This window comes from Colobus angolensis, unplaced genomic scaffold, assembly GCF_000951035.1.
Source record: "Colobus angolensis palliatus isolate OR3802 unplaced genomic scaffold, Cang.pa_1.0 Scaffold113, whole genome shotgun sequence".
Lineage (NCBI taxonomy): Eukaryota > Metazoa > Chordata > Mammalia > Primates > Cercopithecidae > Colobus > Colobus angolensis.
Genome location: NW_012112364.1, coordinates 6041339 through 6066863, shown reverse-complemented (window position 1 = coordinate 6066863; position 25525 = coordinate 6041339). Strand labels below are relative to the sequence as shown.

Sequence of the window (25525 nt, the reverse complement as noted above, 5' to 3'; positions counted from 1 at the left end):
AAAAAAAAAAAAAAAGACTAGGCCGGGTAGGATGGCTCATGCCTGTAATCCCAGCATGTTGGGAGGCCAAGGCAGGAGGATCCCTTGAGCCCAAGAGTTCGAGACCAGCCTGGACAACATGGCAAAACATCGTATCTACAAAAAAACACACCAATTAGCTGGTCATGCTGGCTCACACGTGTGGTCCCAGCTACTTCAGAGGCTGAGGTGGAGGTGGGCGGATCGCTTGAGCCTCGGAGGTCAAGGCTCCAGTGAGCCGAGATTGCACCACTGCACTCCAGCCTTAGTGAAAGAATGAGACGCTGTCTCAAAAATAAAAATAAAAAAAAAAGACCTTAATTTAAAATCTCAATACTCCCACCAAGGTATCATCAATCTCATTTATGGCAACTACAACTAAATTTTTCTTAAGAATTGAATGAGTTACTTTAGTTTATTTTCCTCCACAGGAGAAGGTAAAATACTACTTGTGAACTCTTTCTACAACTACTCAACCTTATCACCTTATTTAATAAACCTGTCTCCCATGACCAAACATCTTACAGAAACAAAATGGTGGGTGGAGGCACTCACTCCCTAGAGGGGAAGGCGTAACAGGTGATGTCAGAGCAGAAGTATGAAAGGAACAACACACATTTAGCAAATGTTCCACAAGGATAAAATTTAAGTATTTTTCACACATTATTTCTTAACCATGACATTTTGATTTCTTACTTTTCACAATGAGATATGCACCAGACTAACATTTTTCAATGTTATATAATTAAATCTGAATAGAAAATTAGCAACAGATCTGGTATCTTGATTTATCTTGACTGTGGTCTCTCTTTTCTGGGCAGCTGAGAAGTAGATGTAGAGCAGTAACAAGGAACTTCTGTGATATGAGCTCTAATTTCAGGAATCTTATGTACCCATGCAAAAAGGTTTCCTGGAAACTGAGACCTTCAAGTAAGTGGTGCTGTCGGGGGGCTGAGTCATAAACAGAGGCGACCACTAGGGATAACAACATTTAGGATATTATATCCTATAATATATGACACAGTATGAAGCAAAGAGGAGATGGATTAAAGGATCCCTCTCTTCTTCCTTCTAGCCCTTCTTGGGGGAACAGCTGCAGTCTGTAGCTGTATTTTACAGTTTGTGACTGCAGTAGAAAAGTGATTCATTTATATAGTATTTTGCCCTGCTCCCACATTTTCTGTGACCCATTCAGACTTCCATATCCCAGTCCTCAGCAAATGGCTGTCACCTCCATGTGCTTCCCCAGCTTATAGGAAACTGACAGTGAGGATTCTTAAAGCTCATGGCTGAACATGACTGAGAGCCGTTTGCCTATCATCAAATCTCTCATGCCCCACCTCAACCCTATACAAAATTTGCTTAAATACTGGAATTATTTTTTATAAAGCCCTGCAATGTATGTTGATTGCATACAAATAGATTTTGTAATCCCAGCACTCCGGGAGGCTGAGGCAGGAAGACTACTCGAGCCCAGGAGTTTGAGACTAGTCTAGGGAACACAAGGAGACCCCATCTCTACAAAAAATTTAAAAAATTAACTCGGGCATGGTAGCACATGCCCGTGGTCCCAGCTACTTAGGAGGCTGAAGTGGAAGGATCACTTGAGCCTGGGAGGTCGAGACTGCAGTGAGCCAGTGAGCCATGATTGTGCCACTGGACTCCAGTCTAGGTGACAGACTGAGATCCCATTTCAAAAAAAAAAAATTTTTAGTCTGTGAACCAATATGCAAAAGTGGGTTATGCTGATGTATTTTAAAGTCTTATTAATAATTTATTAAAATACCTTTAGATAGCCAGGTATATACTCTGCTATGTGCAACCTCACTAAAGATACACACAAATAGGGGCCCTTTTGTTTCCCTTTAACTGTAAATTACTGTATATTGCTAATTACTTTAGATTTTAAAAATGCCTTTGTAACAAGAGGAAAGAGGTAAAGCCACTGACAGGTGGTGGCAGTGTTAATTGTACCAAAGGATACAGCCTTAATTTTTGCTTAGCATAGAAATCATGGAATCTTAGAAACAGAGTGCTCTGAAACTGGATTACACCAGCTGCTTCACATTCTCCTTCTGTAAATCTGAATGAATGACTTGATGGATTTCAGGCCTTATACCATGGTTGATTAAGGTTTTAGTGGAGTTTTTCAGCTTCATCTTGGAGTACACTGACAGACTGTAATGAAATATTTCTAAGATAAAATTCTGCTAATAAAATATACTTACAGGAAATGAGCAGAGAATGAGCCAGATATTATATCAAAACAGGTAGTTTACTAGCAAAGGTACTAAGGCACATGCAATTCATATTTCTGTTCATGTTTATAAATTAAATCACCAGTAAATAAACATATAAATTGCACAATACAAAAATAAAGTAATACAGATATGATTATATAAGATTCTGGCAAATTAATGTATTATTTAAGCAAAGCTCTGCTTTTTTTGTTTTTTGAGATGGAGTTTCATTCTTGTTGCCCAGACTGGAGTGCAATGGTCCAATCTTGGCTCACTGAGACCCTCGCCTCACAGGTTCAAGAGATTCTCCTGCCTCAGCCTCCTGAGTAGCTGGGATTACAGGCTCCCGCCACCATGCCCAGCTAATTTTTTGTATTTTTAATAGAGAACGGGTTTCACTATGTTGGCCAGGCTGGTCTTGAACTCCTGACCTCAGGCGATCCACCCGCCTCAGCCTCCCAAAGTGCTGGGATTACAGGCATGAGCCACCACGCCCGGCTCAAAACTCTGCTTTATATCAGTTATGAACAAATACAGAGCAAATCATTGAAGATCTAGAACAAATTTGCCAGTCTCCCTTTCCACTTTCACCTTATTCTTTTTGAAACATTTCATAAGATATCCATGGTTTCAAACAACAGATACATTAAATATATGATCCAATAAAATACATCATTAACTGAAAAAAAAAAAATCCATACTCTCAGTAATATCTGAGGATACTTCAACAGTGAAGATTCTAAAAAATGTCATCGTAGAATCTGCAGTATAACGACTGAAAAACCAGACAAGTTTTGTGGGGTGTTTTGGTTATTTTTCTGTTTTGCTTTACAGTAGCACCAAGCATAACTAAAGTAAAACTACTACTAAATACGTAGAAAACCATTTCTCACTTTACTACTTCAACTGCCACCACTACTAGAATCAGGGTCACTTTTCCCTTCAACCGCCTCTACCCATTTTTCTTTTACAACAGTTGGTGTCAATTGGAGAAACGTGAGTGCTACATCTTAACCTCAAGCACAGGAAGCAATATAAAATTATGCCAGCGAATCATATACTATGTAAAATTGTTAGCATTTGTCCAGGCAGCAGTGAGGTCCATAGCAAATATAAGGTTCCCTGGTGCAGGTTAAAGAAAAATCTTTACCTTGATCCCCAAGAATTCTGGAATCTTATAGGAGAAACAAAACCAGTGAAAACTTGTAGTTTATAAGCTGTTACATACATACTTTTAAGGGTAGGCATGGACAGGACTAACATTTGGGTAATCTTTCCCTTTTAAAACTTATTGGTGAATCTACTCCTGTGTCTTTATAATCAAGAATAATCCTAGTTAGATCTTGGGAAGAGAGTGGAGCAGATATTTGTAGACTAGAACAGACAGGGCCTGATATTCTACAATGATCCAGGCAACCTAAATCTCCAAACTTGAATTGCTTGTGAAGTACAAAAGAGTAACTCTTAAATATTTGAAAACTCGAATGAATTTTCTCACTCCGTTTAGTCTAAAATTAGTTTCTAAATATGTATGGGCTATTGTTTAGATAGTCTCTTAACTTATAACTTTATAAAACTTCATGTAAGTAACAAATATTATTACCAGTATTCCTGAAATTATGGGTAGACTCCTCAGGCTGTGAGAACTTGAATACCCCAACTCACTTACAGGCTGGAGGACCAATAAACTTGAAGAAGCTCCCTTGAACAATGAAGGCTACTGGCAACAAAGGTGTCCGATCCATTTGTAAAGGTGGAAACAGGATAAGCTAGTAAAACAGGGCTAACTGGGTTAGAATAGAGAACGTACAGAGTCAGAACAAAAGAGACAAACTGGTGAAGAGCAAGAGGCAAACATCATCAATTCCTGATCTGAAGGTAACAGCATGTAAAAGTCAGAGCAATACAATGACATAAGCAAAGCAGTGAAGTGGAAAATAATTTCAGATCTAGCCTTTGAAACATTTTATAATGTGAAGGATAAATATTAAGAACCAGGAAGGGACAAGGATGTAACCTGAAAATTTAGAGCAGAGGTTCTGCAACCTCCACCTCCTGGGTTCAAGCAATTCCTGTGCCTCAGCCTCTTGAGTAGCTGGGATTACAGGAATGCACCACCACGCCAGGCTAACTTTTGCATTTTTAGTAGAGACAGGGTTTCACCATGTTGACCAGGTTGGTCTCGAACTCCTGGCCTCAAGTGATCCACCCACCTCGGCCTCCCAAAACGCTGAGATTACAGGTGTGAGCCACTGCTCTGCCTATAGCAGAGGTTCTTAACCTTACATGACATAATCACACTTCTGGGGTTCGTAACTCCCTGAAATCTGTGTGAAACATGCATGTGCATTTTTTTGGGAAAGAGCGTATGTAACTTACCACATAATCAGATTCACACCCTATTCAAAGTTCAGGAAAAATGACAAAGATGAATGCTAAACGGTAAAATACAATGATTAGTAAAATAAAATTTCCCTATTTTAAGTATGCACATGTTAGAATAATGTATATAGTTAATGAAGTTTAAACAGCTGAGATGAATATTTGACTCAATCCCTTTTTGATATCTAGCAGTAAAGGTCTCTTTTAAAATTTAAATGAAAAGAGCTTCCCCAACATGACTAAGTATGAAATGTAAAATCTATTAATTCCAGGTCATCTAAAAATGTCACCAGCTAGGCTGGGCGCGGTGGCTCAAGCCTGTAATCCCAGCACTTTGGGAGGCCGAGACGGGCGGATCACGAGGTCAGGAGATCGAGACCATCCTGGCTAACACCGTGAAACCCCGTCTCTACTAAAAATACAAAAAACCTAGCCGGGCGCGGTGGCGGGCGCCTGTAGTCCCAGCTACTCGGGAGGCTGAGGCAGGAGAATGGCGTAAACCCGGGAGGCGGAGCTTGCAGTGAGCTGAGATCCGGCCACTGTGCTCCAGCCTGGGCGACAGAGCGAGACTCCGTCTCAAAAAAAAAAAAAAAAAAAAAAAGTCACCAGCTAAAGCAGATTAATTAAAATAAAGAATACACACAACTGCTATCTAGCACGAATCAAGCAAAGAACTACAAGAAATCATTGCTACACAAAATTTGGGAATAAAAGCTTGGTCTTTAACAAAACCTTCCATGCGTATCTGCATAATTCTGAGTTTTGTTTTCACTATACCTTTTCCTGGATGTGGCAACAAAGCCACTGCGGGGTGTCTTCCCTGCTCTACGTAAGAAAGCAGCCGCCACATTAAGTATGATCAATACCTATAGCTTTTAGCAGAGAAACAACTGAAGAGAAATATGGGTGACAAGAGACTGGAGAGCAAGGAGACAGGGGCAAGGGCTAGTCTCCGAAAGGGCCTGGACAGCTCACTTTCCCTCTAATGATGTGGAACTACAATAATCATTTCTCAGCTTCAGCACCAATAGCTTTATTTCTAATAAAAAATCTATCTACTCAAGATACAACAGCCAAAACTTTAACAGTAACTAGTCTTCTCAAGTCATCAGAGGAAAAGGATGGTTTTCACAAGTTTCCTTTTGACTTTTTCCCTAATTTTTCTATAATATACACGTATTTCAATAAGAAAAGAACTCAACGTACGTAATTTTTAAAAAAGAATTGAGAAACAAGCAACAGTTCTAGCCCCTTCCTGATATAGATCAAAGAATTTCAGTAATCATATTATTATTTTGTTAGATACGAGTTCTAAATTTCTCTTCAAAGAATATGTACGTTCAATTATTTGCTTTCTACTTTTAAACTTAACTTCTTTCTAAAGCAACCTTTTTCGATTACCTGCTCCACCTTGACTCATTCCAATTTCCTGCTCTGCCATAAGCATTTTTCCCACTAAAGCACTCACCCCGTAACTCTCTTTAAATGAGCCAATGGGAATTAGTTCAGCCTGTGCGGTCTAAGCCTAGCCAATAGGGGAAGGACACAGCAGCAGGGCCCACGTGTGTCAGGGATAAGAACCCCTTCCCCTCCCGCGTCCAGGTGTGAGCTCACCATTGCTCTGTCTGTAAGGGCGCGCTCTTCTATAGAAGTACCTTGCCTCGCTGAGAATTAAGAAGAAAAGTTTATTTTCGAGTGCTATTCCTTTTGCGGCACCGAAACTTCATTTATAACAATTTCTTCAGTGTTTCAGGAAGCAATCTTTTCACGACTATAATTTAAGATGGATTTAAGCACTGCCTAATGGTCAAGTCTACTAATGAAATACAAAGTACTAGTTTAAAACAAAAAGGCTGGACTAGCTCATTCATGCCTGTCCTAGCTACTCGAGAGACTGAGGAGGGAGGCCTGCACGGGCCTAGGAGTTTGCCTTGAGCTATGATCGCAACACTATGCTCCGGCCTGGGTGACAGAGCGAGACCTTGTCTCTATAAGTAGAAAACAAAACAAAAAAGTTGCAGTATTAAATAAATAAACATGCTTCAATCACTGATAAAAAGTGATCAGTCAGTATTAGGTTTAACAATTGAAAGTGTGTCTCTGTAACATACGCTACTACATACGCTACTGATTGTCCTCTTGGTATTGCAATGGTTTCCTGGTTAAACCCCAATGCTTCCTCATAATCATTACTTTCTGGCTTGCCATTAAAGTATCTTACACTTCGTATGTCTGAGATTAGGAACTACTAGGACAGATAAGTCTTCCATATATACTTCAACATATGTAGGCAGCTGGATCAGTTATCATCCGATAATTAAATGAGCCTTTGGGAAGTGCTCAGCTGTTTCCTGTTTTTTCTTTGCAGCAGGGCAGTCACAGCTCCATTCACCAGGCTCCCGCTAAAGCAACAGTCAAAGCAGTACTACCACCATCACCGAAAGAGCAGTTCTCTGACCTGGAATTCAATCCTGGAGCATTCCAAGCATTCCAGAACTTCCCAGGACTGGGTCTGAATGGAGGCAGAGCCATACTGAAAATATGCTGATTCGAGCTGGTTTCTTAATTGGGCAATTATGACCAAGTTAAAATGAAAAAGGTTTTGTCCGTAAAACACTCAACAGTGTGATTTAATCTCCTGACGTTCAAGAAACGCAGAAATCAACCCATTTCTAGCTTCTTACTGTATATAATCGTCTAATTGTATATACTAGTGAATGAGAAAAATGATGTAATTCCAAACAGTAGATATGCTGCATTATCCATATTTTCCTTTGAAATATCTGGAACAGTTTGTGGAAACACATTGTGCTTTCATATTTAAAGTTCATCTTGCCTAATTTTAAAAATGGTTTGCATTGGCCGGGAGCGGTGGCTCACGCCTGTAATCCCAGCAGTTTGGGAGGCCGAGACGGGCAGATCATGAGGTCAGGAGACCGAGACCACCCTGGCTAACACGGTGAAACTCCATCTCTACTAAAAATACAAAAAATTAGCCGGGCGTGGTGGCGGGCACCTGTAGTCCCAGCTATTTGGGAGGCTGAGAGGCAGGAGAATGGCTTGGGAGGCAGAGGTGGCAGTGAGCAGGGTACATACAGCTAAGTGATGAGGGACTGAGGACAAAGATGCCTGCGATCTTAAGGTATCAAGTTTCTAGTACATAACACACAAAACAAATGATATCTATGTGGATAAATTTAAGATTTTATAACACCTTATTTCCTTAGAAATATCTATGGAACTATCTATGGAACCACATATCTATGTAGGTTTCACAGATGTCTATGAGGATTTTAAGGCCAGGCTATACTTTAAAAATATGATTCATTAAATATTATTTTTATATTGAAATTACTTATACTCTGAAAACATTTAATAATGTTATTTATGAAGTTATTGAGAGAATATATTTACTACTAATTTACCAAATATTTACTGCTTTTTAAACTATAAATAAAACATTTAGATTCATATACTGCTACTATTAGTGGCTTCTGGTATGTTTATGCGCTGTTGTAATTCATGAAACTCCAAAATTCACAGTAACAGAAGCAGAATTTGTATATATTAGCTACTAAAACACATGGTTTATAGAACAAGAACAAACAGTAATATTTACTTGCATTCCACTAAACAATATAAATGCAAAAGAAAAGGTTAAATATACTTTGCTTTGATATTACAATTTGTTGTTCTTTCCCCCAGAAAAGTCACTCCACAGATTTACAGCAGGATCGTTAACTACTGTCCTATTATACAAGGAAGCAAAGTAAGACAACCTCTCATTCATGCAGGACAAATAGCTATGCCAAAAGCACAAATTACATCTAATTACAGGGTATAACTTTGTCATCTCTCTTTTCATAATGTAGCCATTTACACACTTTGATTTTTGACTTCCATTTGGGTTTATTAACATCAAAGCTTTGTCATCACTTACCTGTTTCTACAGACATTTTTTACCTGAGGCAATAAAGTATAAAAACTTCTTTGCATTCTTCCTTTACTGTTGCAAGAAAGCTTTAGTCTTCACTGGGATTACAATGTTTCACGGTTATTAAACTTCTGTATGTTGCTATAAAGTTTACTGCTCTTGGCATATCAATTTTACATGTACTGTTATTAAACCAATGCACTGCACACAAATATACTAACGGTACACTCCAATAAGTTCCAGTTTTAACTATTGTTAATGTCCTATTAGCATATTTTTTTTTCTTTTTCACAAAAATAATCACCACAAATCTATGGTCAGACAGCTTGAAACAAAAGAAAGCCAATTTAATTTTATGATTATGGCTCTTAGAGCAAATTAAAATAGACTCATCTTATTAACTACATTGAGTGTTTAAAATATTCACTGACATGCAATAGAAAAAGAGATTCTACATCTAATGAAACTGCAAATTCACTTCCTAAGTTATAATATAGTTTTGCTAATTTAAACATAATGGTCTACATTTCTTGCTTTTATTTAAAATTTGTAACCATCTCTTTTAGATTGTACTCACAAAATAAAAAATGAGTTCAAAATATGAATTTACATAATACCAAAAGCAAACCACCTGGTATTCTCATTTTAGAATTTTAACAATTTTTAAATTTAATGCCCAATATATTACTTGTATTAAAGTCAAATACCAAGGTTTATGAAAAAACATGTTTTAGATAATACTTTACAGCAACATTAAAAAACCCCAATTAGCTGACTCACTAGAAGAAAGCCATTAGAAGTCTGTGGCAACTGGTCCTACATTCATCAAAATTGTTGCATCTCAGCTCTCATGGTTCAGTTTCACAGCTTTGTAAACTATTCTCTCTCCCCCTAACCATCTGGGTTACCCGCTCCAGTAGCAGATTACAGATCCCTCTGACAACTACAGATCCCTGAACCTACGTCTTTATTTTTCAGAGCAGTTCAACATCAGTTTTTTTTAAGCCTTTTTTGACCAGAAGGAAAACGTGGAATTGTCTATAATCAGCCTCTAGGATTTACCATACCCTCTATTTTCATTCCTGCTGCGACGGAAAAAATATCCTTGCTGCGACGGAAAAAATATCCTTGCTGCTCTGAAAATCCAACTTTTCTACTTGTGTCTTTGTTTGTTTGTTTGTTTTAAATTTAGGGTCTTGCTCCACCATCCAGGCTGGACTGTAGTGGTGTGATCATGCTTCATTGTAGCCTCAGGCTCCCAGGCTCAAGATATCCTTCCAACTTAGCCTCCCAAAGAGCTGGGACTACAGACGTGCACCACCAATTCTGGCCATTTTCTTTTTCTATTTTTTTGTAGAGACGAGGTCTTGCTGTATTGCCCAGGCTGGCCTCAAACTCCTGGTCAAGGAATCCTCCCGCCTCAGCCTCCAAAGCACCGGGATTATAGGCAGGAGCCAACACACCTGGGGTGTTACAGCATGTATTTTAGTCTTCTTTATGGTTTATGTTTCTTACTCTCATTTTTCTCTCCATTTAAAAATTCTAACTTGCAGCAGCATTTTTCTAAGTCACTTTAAATCTTTCCAGTACCAAGGTCAGCATATATATACAAACATTTAAATATAGTATATAAAAATGACGCATTAAAGTTGGTGAGAAAAGATGCTTAATTTTATTTTCCTAGAAGCTGCTCTTCCAGGCATCTTCTTCCCTTTCCCATTATTAACATTATTTGTCTGACATTTCAGAGAGTGTAATCTACTATATTCTAGGAAAATTAACTGTCATTTTGTACATCAAAGCTAAAAGCTCTCCTCTCTCAGATGGGTTAATCAAGACTTGGCTGCACCCTCTCTTCCTTCCTCCCCTTTGCCAGGGACGAGGGGAGGAGAGAACCGAGTATTCAAAGCACCGGCTTTCAGGAGACTGGTTACATATGGGGCGACTGAGTATCAAAATAAATGGAAACTCTGAGTAAAATGGGAATCCATGAGTCTGTATATATAAATAAATGAATAAATGAGTAAACACTGGAGAGGACAAAGCCTTATGAAGCCACAAAATTATCTCCCCTCAAAATACTTATTTTTTTTTTTTTTTGAGACGGAGTCTTGCTCTGTCGCCCGGGCTGGAGTGCAGTGGCCGGATCTCAGCTCACTACAAGCTCCGCCTCCCGGGTTTACGCCATTCTCCTGCCTCAGCCTCCCCAGTAGCTGGGACTACAGGCGCCCGCCACCTCGCCCGGCTAGTTTTTTGTATTTTTTTTTAGTAGAGACGGGGTTTCACAGTGTTAGCCAGGATGGTCTCGATCTCCTGACTTCGTGATCCGCCCGTCTCGGCCTCCCAAAGTGCTGGGATTACAGGCTTGAGCCACCGCGCCCGGCCCAAAATACTTATTAATGAGCATAAAGTCCTTATTAAATTTTTAATGAAGAAACCTGGCAGATGTCTTCTTACCAAATGATAAAAGTAATTGTAATTATCACCAGTAGAAATCTAATTTGTGTACCTCCTAAAACAACGTGTTGAAAAGAGCACAACACGGCTTTAGTGGCATTTGTGAAAAAAGTGCAAGAATCATGAGGAAACATCAACCAAACCTAAATTAAGGAACATTCTAGAGAGTAGCCACTGCTCAGTGATAGGTGAAAATGCTTTAAAACTGCAAATGCAAGTAGGTATAGGAACAATATGAATGGATTGTAGATCGGAGGAAAAGCATGCTGATTTTGAACTGAATGTAGCCATTTTAAGCACAGCTTTAGCTGGACACTCTTAACATTCATTCATCCACTCACTTATTCACTTAACAGTTATTTATTAGTACCAATCATGAATTAAAGACTATACTAAGTATTAGTAAAATGATGAATAAAACCTAAATACTTAGGTATAAGTACTTTAGAATGGTAGTTATAAGATACTAAACACTAAATGTGCACTTAAAGTAAATGAAATTTCAGTGAATACTGAATCTTGATTTTTCTTTTTTGATAGATTCAAAGAAGTCAGACTTTGAACTGCACAGGTGGAGGCATTCTGCTTTCTCTGAACATAAAAGACATCCAACTTAAATTTTATTAAGTAAATAATATCAAATTCAGCATTTCAATACAGACCCCAGTGTCAAACAGGAATCTTGCCTCCTGATGTAGAGCTTTTATGCCGGAGTTGGTCCAACGTTTTGTGGACCACTAAAGAGCAAAGATGGACTGCCCCAACCCGTTTTTGTAATTTCCTAAAACCATACATTCATTTTACTAGAGGATCACAGAAGTTAAAGACTTAAAACAAACTTTGGCAATTAAAACAGGATACCAAGATGCAAATGCCTGGTTGGAATGGATCAAATATTCCATCCACACGTTAAACAAAAGCAATTGTTATGCTTGTGCACATGGCAGGTCAGAGGCCCAAACTGTCCCCTTTCCACTAAGGTGGTCCTCCAGTTGACCAGGTGTGGGCTGCATGGTAGTTCTTTTCCAGGATTCTACAGCCGGGAGTAATAAGTCATGCCAAGCTCTCTCTCTGCTACATCCTGAAGTCTGGCACCCTGCGGTTCAGCCCTCAAGGGCCCTCCAGCTTCCATCTCCCAACACTAAGTTCACTTCGTGTCTCTCATGACAGGGAGGAAACTTAGCATTCCTTGGAGACCTGAAGGGATGCCGTGAGCTTAAGAATTTTCAAGAGCTTATCAATCAGTCAGCCCTTGTTCATCCCTGAGCGGATGTGTGGTGGTATTGTGGTGGACCTCTACTGGGCACTCTGCTGAATAACTGCAGTGGCACTTGTGCTTTAGTCCAACTGGCTCTCCCTTTCACCCTGGCATTTCATCAACCAGAGGAAGGAAAAATAAGACATCGTAAAGCGAGAGAAGCCCCTTATGGGTCTTTAGACTCTCAGATCTATTTAGACACAATGAGAATCCCACAGGGAATTCCAGATCAATTTAAAGCCCAAAATCAAATAGCTGCAGGATTTACGTCACTATTTGATAGGTAACAATAAAAATGTAGATTAGATAACCCACATCTACTACAACCAACAGCAATTTATTAACTACACTAAAAATGCTATTAAAGGAATAGCTGAACAATTAAGGGCCACTAGCCAGATGGCTTTGGAAAATCACATAGCCTTAGACATGATATTAGCAAAAAGAGGAGTTTGCATCATGATTAAAACTCAACGTTACACCTTTGTCTCAAACAACACTGCCCCTAATGGAACTATAACAAAGGCATTGCAAGGTCTGACTGCTCTGTCCAATGAGTTAGCCAGCAACTCGGGGTAAATGACCCCTTTACAGGATGGCTAGAAAAGTGGTTTCGTAAATGGAAAGGAATGATAGCCTCAATTCTTACCTCCCCCACAGCCGTTAATGGGTGTACTTATTCTCGTCAGGTGCTGTGTCACACCATGCATCCGTAGGTTGATGCAGAGGCTCATAAAAAATGGCATTTACTAAAACCTCCCTTAACTATCCTCCACCTTATCCAGCGAAGCTTCTTCTTTTGGAAAATCAAGCAAAACAACTAAGCCAAGACATGTTAAAAAAGTTTGAAAAGAAAGCTGTAAGGAAATACAAGGGGAGGGGCTGGTAGATATGAGTTCTAAATTTCTTTTCAAAGAATTGATATGTATGTTCAATTCTTTGCTTTCTACTTTTAAACTGAAGTTCCTCATGAAGCAACCTTTTTCGATTACCTGCTCCACCCTGACTCAATCCGATTACCTGCTCTACCCTGACTCATTCCAATTACCTACTCCACCCTGACTCACGATTCTCATTACCTGCTCTGCCATTACTACTCTTCCCGCCAAACCACTCACCCCATCACTTTCTTTAAATTAACCAATTGAAATTAGTTTAGCCTGTGCCGTCTAACCCTAGCCAACAGGGGAACAACACAGCCTTCCCCTCCCTTGTCCAAGTGTGTGCTCACCATTGCTCCATCTGTAAGGGCGCACCCTTCTATAGCAGTACCTTGCCTTGCCGAGAATTAAAAGAAAATTTTATATTTGAGCGCTATTTCTTTTGCAGCACCAAAACTTGATATATAACACTAGCAAGACAGACCAACATGCAGATTCAGGAAATACGGAGAACACCATTAAGGTACTCTATGAGAAGATCAACCAACCCCAAGACACATAATCATCAGATTCTACAAGGTAGAAGTTAAGGAAAAACTGCTAAGGGCAGCCAGAGAGAAAGGCGAAGTCACCTGCAAAGGGAAGCCCATCAGACTAACAGCGGAACTCAGCAGAAACTCTACAAGCCAGAAGAGACTGAGGGCCAATATTCAACATTCTTAAAATAATTTTCAACCCAGAATTCCATATTCGGCCAAAGTAAGCTCCATAAGCGAAGGAGAAATAAAATCCTTTGCAACAAGCAAATGTTGAGTGATTTCGTTACCACCAGGCCTGCCGTGCAAGATCTCCTAAAAGAAGCATGATATCAAATATATTGTTTAAAAATAAATCTTCTCTTTGTGGCCACTTTCAAAATTTAAACAAAATAAAACATCCATTAAAACATGTTTCTATTTCTTATTCTTCACACCCAGGAACTGAAAACACTAAAAGATCCTATGTCTACTAAAAATACAAAAAAATTAGCTAGATGTGGTGGCACACGCTGGTAGTCCCAGCTACTCAGGAGGCTGAGGCAGGAGGACTGCTTGAACCCTGGAGGTGGAGGTTGCATTGAGCCAAGATTGCGCCACTGCACTCTAGCCTGGCAACAAGGCGAGACTGTCTCAAAAGACACAAAACACAAAACAAACAAAAAGGCCGGGCGCGGTGGCTCAAGCCTGTAATCCCAGCACTTTGGGAGGCCGAGACGGGCGGATCACGAGGTCAGGAGATCGAGACCATCCTGGCTATCACGGTGAAACCCCGTCTCTACTAAAAATACAAAAACTAGCCGGGTGAGGTGGCGGGCGCCTGTAGTCCCAGCTACTTGGGAGGCTGAGGCAGGAGAATGGCGTAAACCCGGAAGGCGGAGCTTGCAGTGAGCTGAGACCAGGCCACTGCACTCCAGTCCGGGCGACAGAGCGAGACTCCACCTCAAAAAAAAAAAAAAAAAAAAAACAAAACAAACAAAAAGAAGCAATAAATATGGAAGAGAAGAACCGATAACAGCCACTGCAAAAACACATGAAAATATAAAGGTCAATGACACTACAAAGAAACTGCATCAACTAGTGTGCAAAATAACTAAATAGCATCATGATGATAGGATCAAATTCACACGTAACAATACTAACCTTAAATGTAAATAGGCTAAATGCCCCAATAAAAAGACAGAGACTGGCAAATTGGATAAAGAGTCAAGATTCATTGGTGTGCTGTATTCAGGAGACATGCAAAGACACATACAGGCTCAAAATAAAGGGATGGAGGAAGATTTACCAAGCAAATGGAAAGCAAAAAAAAGCAGGGGCTGCAATCCTAGTCTCTGACAAAACAGACTTTAAATCAACAAAGACAAAAAAAGACAAAGAAGGGCATTATGTAACGGTCAAGGAAACAATTCAACAACAAGAGCTATTCTAAATATATAGGCACCAATATCTATATACCTACAGCACTCAGATGCATAAAACAAGTTCTTAGAGACCTTCAAAGAGAACAGACTTGGACTCCCACAAACATTAGTGGGGGACTTTTAACACCCCACTGTCAGTATTGGACAGATCAATGAGATAGAAAATTAACATGGATATTCAAGACTTGAACTCTGCTCTGGATCAAGTGGACCTAGTAGATGTCTACAGAACTCTCTACCCCAAATCAACAGAATATACATTCTTTTCAGAGCCACATAGCACTTATTCTAGAATTGATCACCTAATTGGAAGTAAAACACTCCTCAGGAAATTCAAAAGAACTGAAATCACAACAGTCTCTCAGACCACAGTGCAATGAAATTAGAATTCAGGATTAAGAAACTCACTCAAAATCCCACAATTTCATGGAAATTGAATGACTCCTGGGTAAATAATGAAATTAAGGCAGAAATCAACAAGTTCTTTGAAACCAGTGAGAACAAAGAGATATTTCTGGGACATGGCTAAGGCAATGTTAAGGGGGAAATTTATAGCACTAAATGCCCACATCAGAAAGCTAGAAAAATCTCAAATTGACACCCTAACATCAGAATTAAAAGAGCTAGAGAGACAAGAGCAAACTAATTCAAAAGTTAGCAGACGACAAGAAATAACTAAATCAGAGAAGAGTTAAAGGAGATAGAGACAAGAAAATCCTCCAAAAAAAAAAAAAAAAATCAACAAATCCGGAAGCTGGTGTTACAAACTAACAAAATAGATAGACCGCTAGCTAGACTAATAAAGAAGGGAGAGAAGAATCAAATAGACACAATAAAAAATGATAAAGGGGATATCACCACTGACCCCATAGAATGATACAAACTACCACCAGAAAATACTATAAACACCTCTACACAAATAATCTAGACAATCTAGAAGAAATGGAAACCCTGCTTCTTGAAGCCTGGGTGAAACTCTCTAGAACTGTATACTGGTTATCACTTTATTGTCTCCCAGCTAAAATCCACACTTCTTTGCTTGGTGATACTAGAGCTGGACTCTGTAAACTCTTCTCCTTTGCCAGCTGGGATAACTCTGTCCGTAGAGGGCATGAGAGTGACACTGCAAGACTGCAGAGGCAAAAAGGCACTTTTCTCTCAGGTCTCAGTTCACCTTTCATCATTCAGAACCGGAGCCCAAAGGCCCTCACAGACCAGCCACAACCACTTCCAATTAGTTCTGGTGGGCAGGTATACTGACTTCAGCTTCCAAACAGCTTTAATGAACAGTTTCCACGTCAGCTCCAGGGGCCCTTAGGTCACACACAACCCACCAGGCCACAGCTACGAGCTGCTCCACGGCACCACCTCTGCAGTAGCTCCAAGCCAGGCCCTCAGGCCACACTCTCCCACCCAGCAGGTCAATACTGTACACTAGTTCCAGCCCACTCACCCCTTCCACCAATGGCAGGCTCCTTCTACAGACTAGCTGCGGCCTGTGCCATCTGACAAGCTTCTTCAGCTGAAGCAGGCTTTATATTCTTGTGATACGCATAGCCTCCTGAAAAAGGCTGAATCTCCGCTTTGGGGTGGAGGAGGATGCCTCTCCTCTTTAGTTCCTTCACGGTCCACTCTTCTTCAGCCTAGAGCCAGTAGCTACTTTTTGACACCTGCTACTTCTGGACCTCTGTGAGTATTACTCCCTTAGTAGTCAATTACCTTCTACTACTTTTTTACATTAAATTTCCTTCTTCAAATTACTGGTTTGATTTCTGTCTCCTTATTGGACTCTGATAGAGATCAATCCTACCTTTAATTTTACAATCTAGGAATATTCAAAATCCTTCCAGGAGTGTTGCTAAGAACCGGGGCAGTGGAGGTACTTAACATTCTCCATGTCTCCTCTTTTGATCATCACTTCCATCCAGTGCTACTTCTGCTTAAAACCATGGGAGCCTTGTGCAACTCTCTCCAAGCACTTGTGCATTTGCTAGACTTTGCTTATGACGGGACGAAAGAAGGGGACATCTTAAGACTGCAGAGATCTTAAGACTGATGCCTTTCCAATCCTGTCCTTCCTTCTCCCTCCATCTCCACTCCCAGTACTCACTTCCCCCCACATTTCCTCATAGGCTCCAAATTCTTCTGCTTGTATTATGCAAAGCAGCCTTCTCTCACCCTGAAGCCTAAGTCAGCCACATTCAGGTTCTTTTTTTTTTGAGACGGAGTCTGACTCTGTCACCCAGGCTACAGTGCAGTGGTGCAATCTTGGCTCACTGCAACCTCCACCTCCAGGGTTCAAGCGATTCTCCTGCCTCAGCCTTCCAAGTAACTGGGACTACAGGCACACACCACCATGCCTGGCTAATTTTTGTATTTTTGGTAGAGATGGAGTTTTGTCATGTTGGCCAGGCTGGTCTCGAGCCCCTGACCTCAAGCGATATACCTGCCTCGGCCTCCCAAAATGCTGGGATTACAGGCATGAGCTACTGCGCCCGGCCTCACATTCAGGTTCTTACAGGGCTTACTCTCTACCTCAAACACAGAGCATGTAAACCAAAGCCATTCTCTTGCTAACAGGATTTTCAGCCAATTGTTAAGATACAGAGCTTGTGATATCTTCAGTTGGTGTAAAATGTGTAACATGCACTTAACTAAGATGTAAAAATAGTTTATTAATATAGTTGGTTTTTGCCATGTCAGGATTATTTTCCAAATTTAAAACTAATTTAATTGGCTTGAGGTTTACCAGTTGAAGCATCTCAATAACTGAAATGAAAATATAATCTTACTTAAATTCTAAAATGAATATTTGATATTTTAATGTGATAGCAAAGGACAAAAGCTTACTATATAAAGACAAACATAAATGTTAATAATATATATTAAAAATGCAATCTTATATGTAGTAACAGGTTAAACGGACCCATCTTTAAACTTCAGAGACAAAGGTATATCTATTATTAAAACATTATAGATGTCATCAATTAATTCACCCATTCAATAAATATTTACTGCACCTACTATGTGTCAGACTTTTTTCTAGGCCCTTGGGACACAGCAGGTAAGAGCAAAGCCTCTTATTTACTTATGTTTTCTAATGGGAACATGGCATGACATGTCTCCATGGCTCTAAGTGTGTAATTGAATATATCTGAGACAGTTAGTAACTTAGCTGATTCTAACCATTTGTAGATATTGGTTGTCTGATATTTCTATAAACGCCAATCAAACCAAAGTTAGAGAAGGTCACTTTGTTATCTAATGCATTTCAGTTCATTCACCCTATATAAACATTTACGATGTGCCATTATGTGACTGTGATTATTCTAGGTACTAAGAATACAGAGATGAAAAAGACAAGAGGCCATTCTAGCAAGGGAAGACAAAATAAACAAGTATATAAAAAAATTTCAGGGTCGAGCGCAGTGGCTCACGCCTGTAATCCCAGCACTTTGGGGGACCGAGACGGGCAGATCACAAGATCAGGAGATCGAGACCATCCTGGCTAACATAGTGAAACCCTGTCTCTACTGAAAATACAAAAAAATAGCTGGACGTGGTGGCCAGCACCTGTAGTCCCAGCTACTCAGGAGGCTGAGGCAGGAGAATAGCGTGAACCCGGGAGGTGGAACTTGCAGTGAGCCAAGCGAGATCGCGTGCTCCAGCCTCGGCGACAGAGCGTGACTCCGTCTCAAAAAAAAAAGTAATAAAAAAAAGAATTTCAAAGAGCGATAAGCACTATGAAAGAAAAAAAAAATTATAACAGAGGAGAGTTTTATGGATTTATAAATATGAATGTAAATAAACATATCCAAGAAAATATCAATGAATTTGTATAAAGAATGTGTATTTATTTAGAATAAAAAATACAGCATTATAGACAATGTTATGCAAAATAATTTTACTTTTCAAATAGTGGAAAAATTTTCTATTGAAAAGCAAACAGCAACAACAAAAATCTGTTATGAAGTCAAAAAAACCTAAAGTAACCAATATTATGCATAATTTGGAAAGAAAATTTAGGGAGTAAATGAAATATTCATGCAATTAACAAGTGAATAATAACAAATAAAACATCACTGTTGTCAACTGTGAACTATATTGTATTTTACTTTGGCTCTGCTGTTTTTACTTTTCTTCCCCAGTTTTGGGCATTATTACAATGACTTAAAATAGTAATAGTGCCAGGTGCGGTGGCTCACGCCTGTAATCCCGGCACTTTGGGAAGCTGAGGCAGATGGATCAACTGAGGTGAAGAGTTCGAGACCAGCCTGACCAATATGGTGAAACCCCATCTCTACTAAAAATACAAAAATTAGCTGGGCGTGGTGGCATGCACCTGTAGCCCCAGCTACTCGGGAAGCTGAGACAGGAGAATTGCTTGAACCCGGGAGGTGGAGGTTGCAGTGAGCTGAGACTGCACCACTGCATTCCAGCCTGGGTGACTGAGCAAGATTCCATCTCCAAAAAAAAAAAAAAAAAGAAGTAATGATTCAGAAAGCTTTACTTTTAGTCTGATTATCTACTGTTGAATATCTACTTAGTGAAATGGAGGTTTGTTTTAATCAGTTTGGATTTGCCAACATATGATTCTAGCTTCTAATAACAAAATACAATAGTAACCACAACACAGGGGTCCCCAGCCCACGGGCCATGGACCAGTAAGGGTCCATGGTCTGTTAGGAACCAGATCACACAACAAAAGGTGAGTGGTGGGTGAAAAGAGCTTACCGCATGAGCTCCACCTCCTGTCAGATCAGTAGCATTAGATTCTGACAGGAGCGCAAAACCTATTGTGAGCTGCACTCCTACGAGAATCTAACTAACGCCTGATGATCTGAGGTGCAGCCATTACATCCCGCAACCACCCCCATCTCCGTCAGTGGAAAAATCGTCTTCCATGAAACTAGTCCCTGGTGCCAAAAAGGTTGAGGACCACTGCCATAACACTTATTATTTAAATTCCTACAGGAAAGAAATACTTTTACCCTTGCAACTCTAAAACTCTCTTGTTCCTAAACCTCCTTTCTCCATTGAAATAACTTTTTATAATTTCATAAAATGTATCAAGGCTTAAGAACGCAGCTATCCTTTTATAGCAGAATGGACTGGAACAAGAGAATAAATCTTTCTCCTCCTATGGTTTCTGATTTTACATGTCTGAATCAAATATAACATTGTAATGGGAGTAATACTAAAAGCTTAAAATATTGTTTCAAAAGCAGCAGTTTACATAGAAATAACTGATGTGCTGACATGATCTAAAACAAGTTCCACTAAGAATTTCTTTGTTGGAGGCACTATTTTGTTGGCCAGGTGTAACAATACAATACATAGACTTGCAATTCAGGGTTTTTACTAATTTATCTTTTAAATGTATTTTAAATTCATCCACTAATTTAGCTATCATCAACTCTCTCCTGAATTACTACAACAGCTCCCTAAATCTAATTTTCAATTCACTGTCTTTACTAAAGTCCCAATACTCTTTCCAAAGGTCACAAACAAATCTGTGATATAGTATTACATGGATTTATTTACGCATTAAATTGATATGGTGGCAGTTTTAAAAAGTGCTTTCATTTTGAAGAAGTGATACTCTGAAATACTCATAACAACTCTAATATAGTAGGAAACTATCTGAGATTTCTGTTGATGACAAAGGCAGTTACTGTAATATCACTATAGCTTGTTGCCTACATTCATTAAATGAATTGAAGAAAACAAACAATTTATGAAAACAAAAATGAAACAAAACTTTTGTCAATGAAATTTTGTCAATGAAAACAAAAATGTAATATTTTTTCTAAGTTCACAGATCCCCTAAATTCTATGCATGGACATATGGGGCTCCATGAGGGTTAAGAAATCCTGCAACGGCTTCCTGCTGTCCTCAAGATAAAAATTCGTGTCACACGGCTTATGGGACACTTAGTGATCTGATTCCCAGCCACTGCTCAAACCCAGTTTTGAACCCCATCTTTCGCAGCTCTTACTCTGCTGAGTCAAACTCTTACTTTCAGACCTCTGTAAAGCTATTTCCTCTGCCAACGAAACTCTTCCCCTTCTCTTTGCCTAGCAAACTCGCAATCACCCTCCAGGTGTCAACCTACACACAATTCCTTCAGGAAACCAAGACTGTGTGCAATACTCTTCCACTATGCTTCCACAGCACCCAGTATTTAACCCGACCACAGCGTCGATCACACTGTATTAAAACTGCCCTTCCCCATTAAACTGTAAGCACATACACTGTTATCTCCAATCCCTGCTCCTGGCATATTGTCTAGGACCGAGTAAGATTTCAATACTTGTGAAAGGAAGAAAGTAAAGAAAAAAGGAAGGCTCCAATTTATCTACTGTTTCATGACATGAAACTCTACCCTTAATTCCTGATTGACCCTCAAAAATGCAAGCTGTTGGTCACAATGGGAACTAGAAAAGGGTAGGACTTCATTAATATAAATTTATATTTTTATTAGAAAAAAGCACTTAGTAAAATGACTGAAAATGAAGGACATATTCACTATTATTATTATTTTTTTTTTTTGAGTCAGAGTCTCACTCTGTCCGCCCGGCTAATTTTTTGTATTTTTAGTAGAGATGGGGTTTCACTGTATTGGCCAGGATGGTCTCGATCTCCTGACCTCGTGATCCGCCTGCCTCAGCCTCCAAAAGTGCTGGGATTACAGGCGTGAGCCACTGGGCCGGGCCAGACGTATTCACTATCATTATAGGGCCACTAGGAAGACTTTACCAACTTGGAATACCAACATAACTGTATTAATGCACAAAATTGTATGGCGATGGAAGATTCATCACAAGTCAAAATTGTAGTATATATCTAGCTCAACTATGCACACCTGTCCCCAAAGTAGTGGTGGTAGAGGAGAATTAACAGGCCCACCTCTTAGGGAAATGTATCAAAATCACTGAGGTGAAGGCAAAGTTTTCAAGCTACAGGTCCTCTCAATCCTTCCTGTTTTCAGACACTGATGCTGAAAGGAATGTCCACCGTGGTGGCAAAACGATGAGAACCACTGTCTCAGTCCAACAGTAGATCAGGCAAATGCTATGCCAACAGACTTTATTAAACAATTGATAATAAAATGGTTTCTGTATTACTATAGCTAAGATTAAACTTACAAAGCTGCAGGGAAGGAGAACTGAGAGTTGGGAAGAGAATCCAAAATAACTACACTAGTGTGAAGTTTTCAGAGTCAAGTTAGGGATTTAAAAGGAGAAAGACTAGAAGTGGGCCGGAAAAAAACCAGTTACATGGATAAGTGAAATCAAGAGTCTACAAATTGCTGCTGGGGGGTGAGTGGTATTTAAGTCTTGTTCTAGGGATAGTGAGTGAATCACTTTAGTGGGACGGTGCCTGAGTAGTGTCAGGTCAGAGAGTGACTCAAAGGGCTCTGAAGGACAAAGTTTTAATACGTGCATTTTGGCCGGGCGCTGTGGTTCACGCCTGTAATCCCAACACTTTGGGAGGCCAAGGCGGGCGGATCACGAGGTCAGGCGACCGAGACCATCCTGGCCAACATGGTGAAACAGCGGCGCTATTAAAAATACAGAAAAAAAGAAAAATAGCTGGACGTGGTGGCGTATGCCTGTAATCCTAGCTACTCGCCAGACTGAGGCAGGAGAATCACTTGAACCGGGGAGTCAAGAGGTTGCAGTGAGCCGGGATCGCACCACTGCACTTCAGCCTGGTGACAGAGAGAGGAGGCTCGGTCTCAGAAAAAAAAAAAAAGTGCATTTTACTGTCAGCAAAATGAGACACTAATGATTTCTGAAGAAGGGTACATTGTGTGGTTAAAGTGATACTCCACAGAAGATTAACCTAAGGGTCTTAAAAACAGAATGAATCAAGGGGAGAGAGAGAAACTAACGATGAATGCACTGAACTCCTTGGTACAAGATTCACAAAAATGCTATAAAAACACTAGATGATGCACCTTTCCATTATATCTATTATGTTTACATTATATTAATATAATTTATATTATAATAATTTGTGTTATTAATACAAATAAGGAATATCACTTGCCAATACTTAATTTTAATTCACAAGGCCTTCTTTCCTCTTTTTTGTTGTATCTGAATGTTCCTTGAGTTTTTCGCTAGAAAGGCATAATGTAAATCTAAGAAAAAAATAAAACACTACTTTCAATGTTCAAAAAAGCTCGTATGTAAAAACTTATTACGTCTACAAAAATTTTAAAGTACTACTCATTCAAATTTTCAAATACGTTAAATTATTTATCTTCCATCAGGGAACTTGAATCTGTTTTTTTTTTTTTTTTTTTGAGACGGAGTTTCGCTCTTGTAGCTCAGGCTGGAGTGCAATGGGTTGATCTCGGCTCACTGCAACCTCCGCCTCCCGGGCTCAAGCAGTTCTCCCACTTCAGCCTCCCGCCACCATGCCCAGCTAATTTTTTTGTATTTTTAATAGAGACGTGGGGAGGGGGGGGGCGGTTTCACCATGTTGGCCAGGCTGGTCTCGAACTCCTAACCCCAGGTGATCCACCCGCCTCGGACTCCCAAAGTCCTGCGGTTAAAGGTGTGTGCCACTGCGCCTGGCCGACTCTTATCTTTAATAGATGGAGGTTTTAGGAGCAATTTTTGCTTAGAACTTATTATGGTCCACTAAGATATTAAGGTTTATAATCATGCAATAATGTTCCTTAAAGTTGATAATAAAATCTGGAAATCAACTGGTTAATTTTTATGGCTGACACTTTCGTGACTTAAAAAACCAATCGACAGAACTTCATCATGCTATGCAAAGAAGAGGTCGTAAAACTTACAAAGGTTAACAAAGGTATATCCCAGCGGGGTAACTAGACGCAAAACACCTGTGGATGTGAATGTCGCTTCAAAAACCAGAGAGGGAGGAAGGGGCGAGGCGCAGTGAGATTCTGAATTAGGAGGCTTGAATTAAGACACGCCCACACTCATCACCACGAAATTAGTGCGGCCCGTTTGTGGGTTGCGGTGTTCAGCGTCCGCGGGGTTCTCCCAAGGGAGGCGGAATCTCCCGTCACCGGCGTCGAAGGCCCTCGGGGGCTCAGGGCGGAGGCCAGTCCCAGAAGGAGCGAGTCCCACCAGTCGCAGCGCGCCCCGACCCGCAGCGGCACCCCCACCCACGGCTCCGGGACAGCCGCCCAGCGCCAAACCACTCCCAGCCAAAGGGCGTCAGGGGAGGGAGGAGCTTGACTGGGGCTAGCAGAAGGAGTTCTTCCCGTACCTGTGCTGAGACTGTGAGGCTGCCATCGCGCGCCGCGACATTCACGCGGCTGTGGTGCCAGGCCGCTCCTGCTCCTGCCAGGGCCGCGCCGGCCACTGCCGCAGCCAAGGGGCCGGGACTCGGCACAGCCCGTCGGCTGGCAGCGAGCCCCCGTCGCAGTCTTCCGCCCCAGGCCGCCAGCCGAACGCAGCTCCCCGCAGCCGCCGCCATCTTTGCGGAAGCGCAGTTACACGGCGCTTCTCTCCTGGCGCCACCGCCTGCCGCTGGGAATTCTCGCGTTATTCGACAGGCTTCAGCCCCGCCTACCGAGCGTGCGCCGTGGGTGCGGCTGCTGAGGCGACGCTCGGAACCGCAAGAGGTGGCCTTCGGTTTTCGGGCTGCCTTCTAAGGTTGTAGGGATGGGATGATAGGAAGAGTATGAAGACAGTGTAATATGGCTTCCTAGTCCAAAACAAGATAGTGCCCTCGGTTGTGTGGGCAAGTTTCTCCTTTTCATTTTTTCATCTTGTGAAACTGTCAAACGTTTTTTGAAATAGCCCCTTGTGCATCTGTGTTCATGGCTCCCTATGCTCATAGTCTTGACTATTCTTTAATTTCTGCTAAAAGAACTCTCAGACAAGGCATTCTCTTTATTTCAGTCACTCACTATTTGCTGATATTGAATTTAAATTCAGTTTCAACAAAGGGTTTGATAGTAGCTCTTATCCTACCTAGAAGTAAAAGTCGTGGAGACAGCCGCACCCCAGCCCCATGTCTCTATCAGCAGGGACCCAGAGGTTTTCCCTGGTGCAGGCTTAGTCCTGGCTGTTCCGTTGGTGATAAGTGGTGTAGCTGAGGCAGACTACTTGGTTTTATTTAACAGCCTCCAATCTTCCATTCTTTGGTCTTCACTTTTCCTGAGTAACTCTCTTTAATAAACTCTTTGTTCAGCCTCTGAAATGTCCCCAGCTATTAGAAGCTTTAGTTGGGCATGCAGTAACGGAGCCAACATCAAAGGGGCCAAGACACCTAATCACATAATCACTGCTGTCTTGAAATTTTGCACAAAACAAAACTTCAAGAAACAAAAACAAAAACCTGTCACATGAAATCTAATTTGATCATTCAATGGAAGTCCCGTGGATCACTTTGTTATTATC

At 40.6% G+C, this 25525-nt stretch overlaps 1 protein-coding gene across 1 annotated transcript in view; it reads right to left on the bottom strand.

The window, feature by feature from the left end:
- MICU2 (mitochondrial calcium uptake 2) overlaps nucleotides 1–24655 on the bottom strand; it is a 114194-nt gene extending 89539 nt beyond the window's left edge. The window contains exon 1 of the mRNA XM_011958914.1: nucleotides 24387–24655. Within this exon, the coding sequence (XP_011814304.1) occupies nucleotides 24387–24596 (210 nt within the window). The 5' untranslated portion in view covers nucleotides 24597–24655. The remainder of the gene's footprint in view (nucleotides 1–24386) is intronic.
- Between the last annotated feature and the right edge of the window lie 870 nt (nucleotides 24656–25525).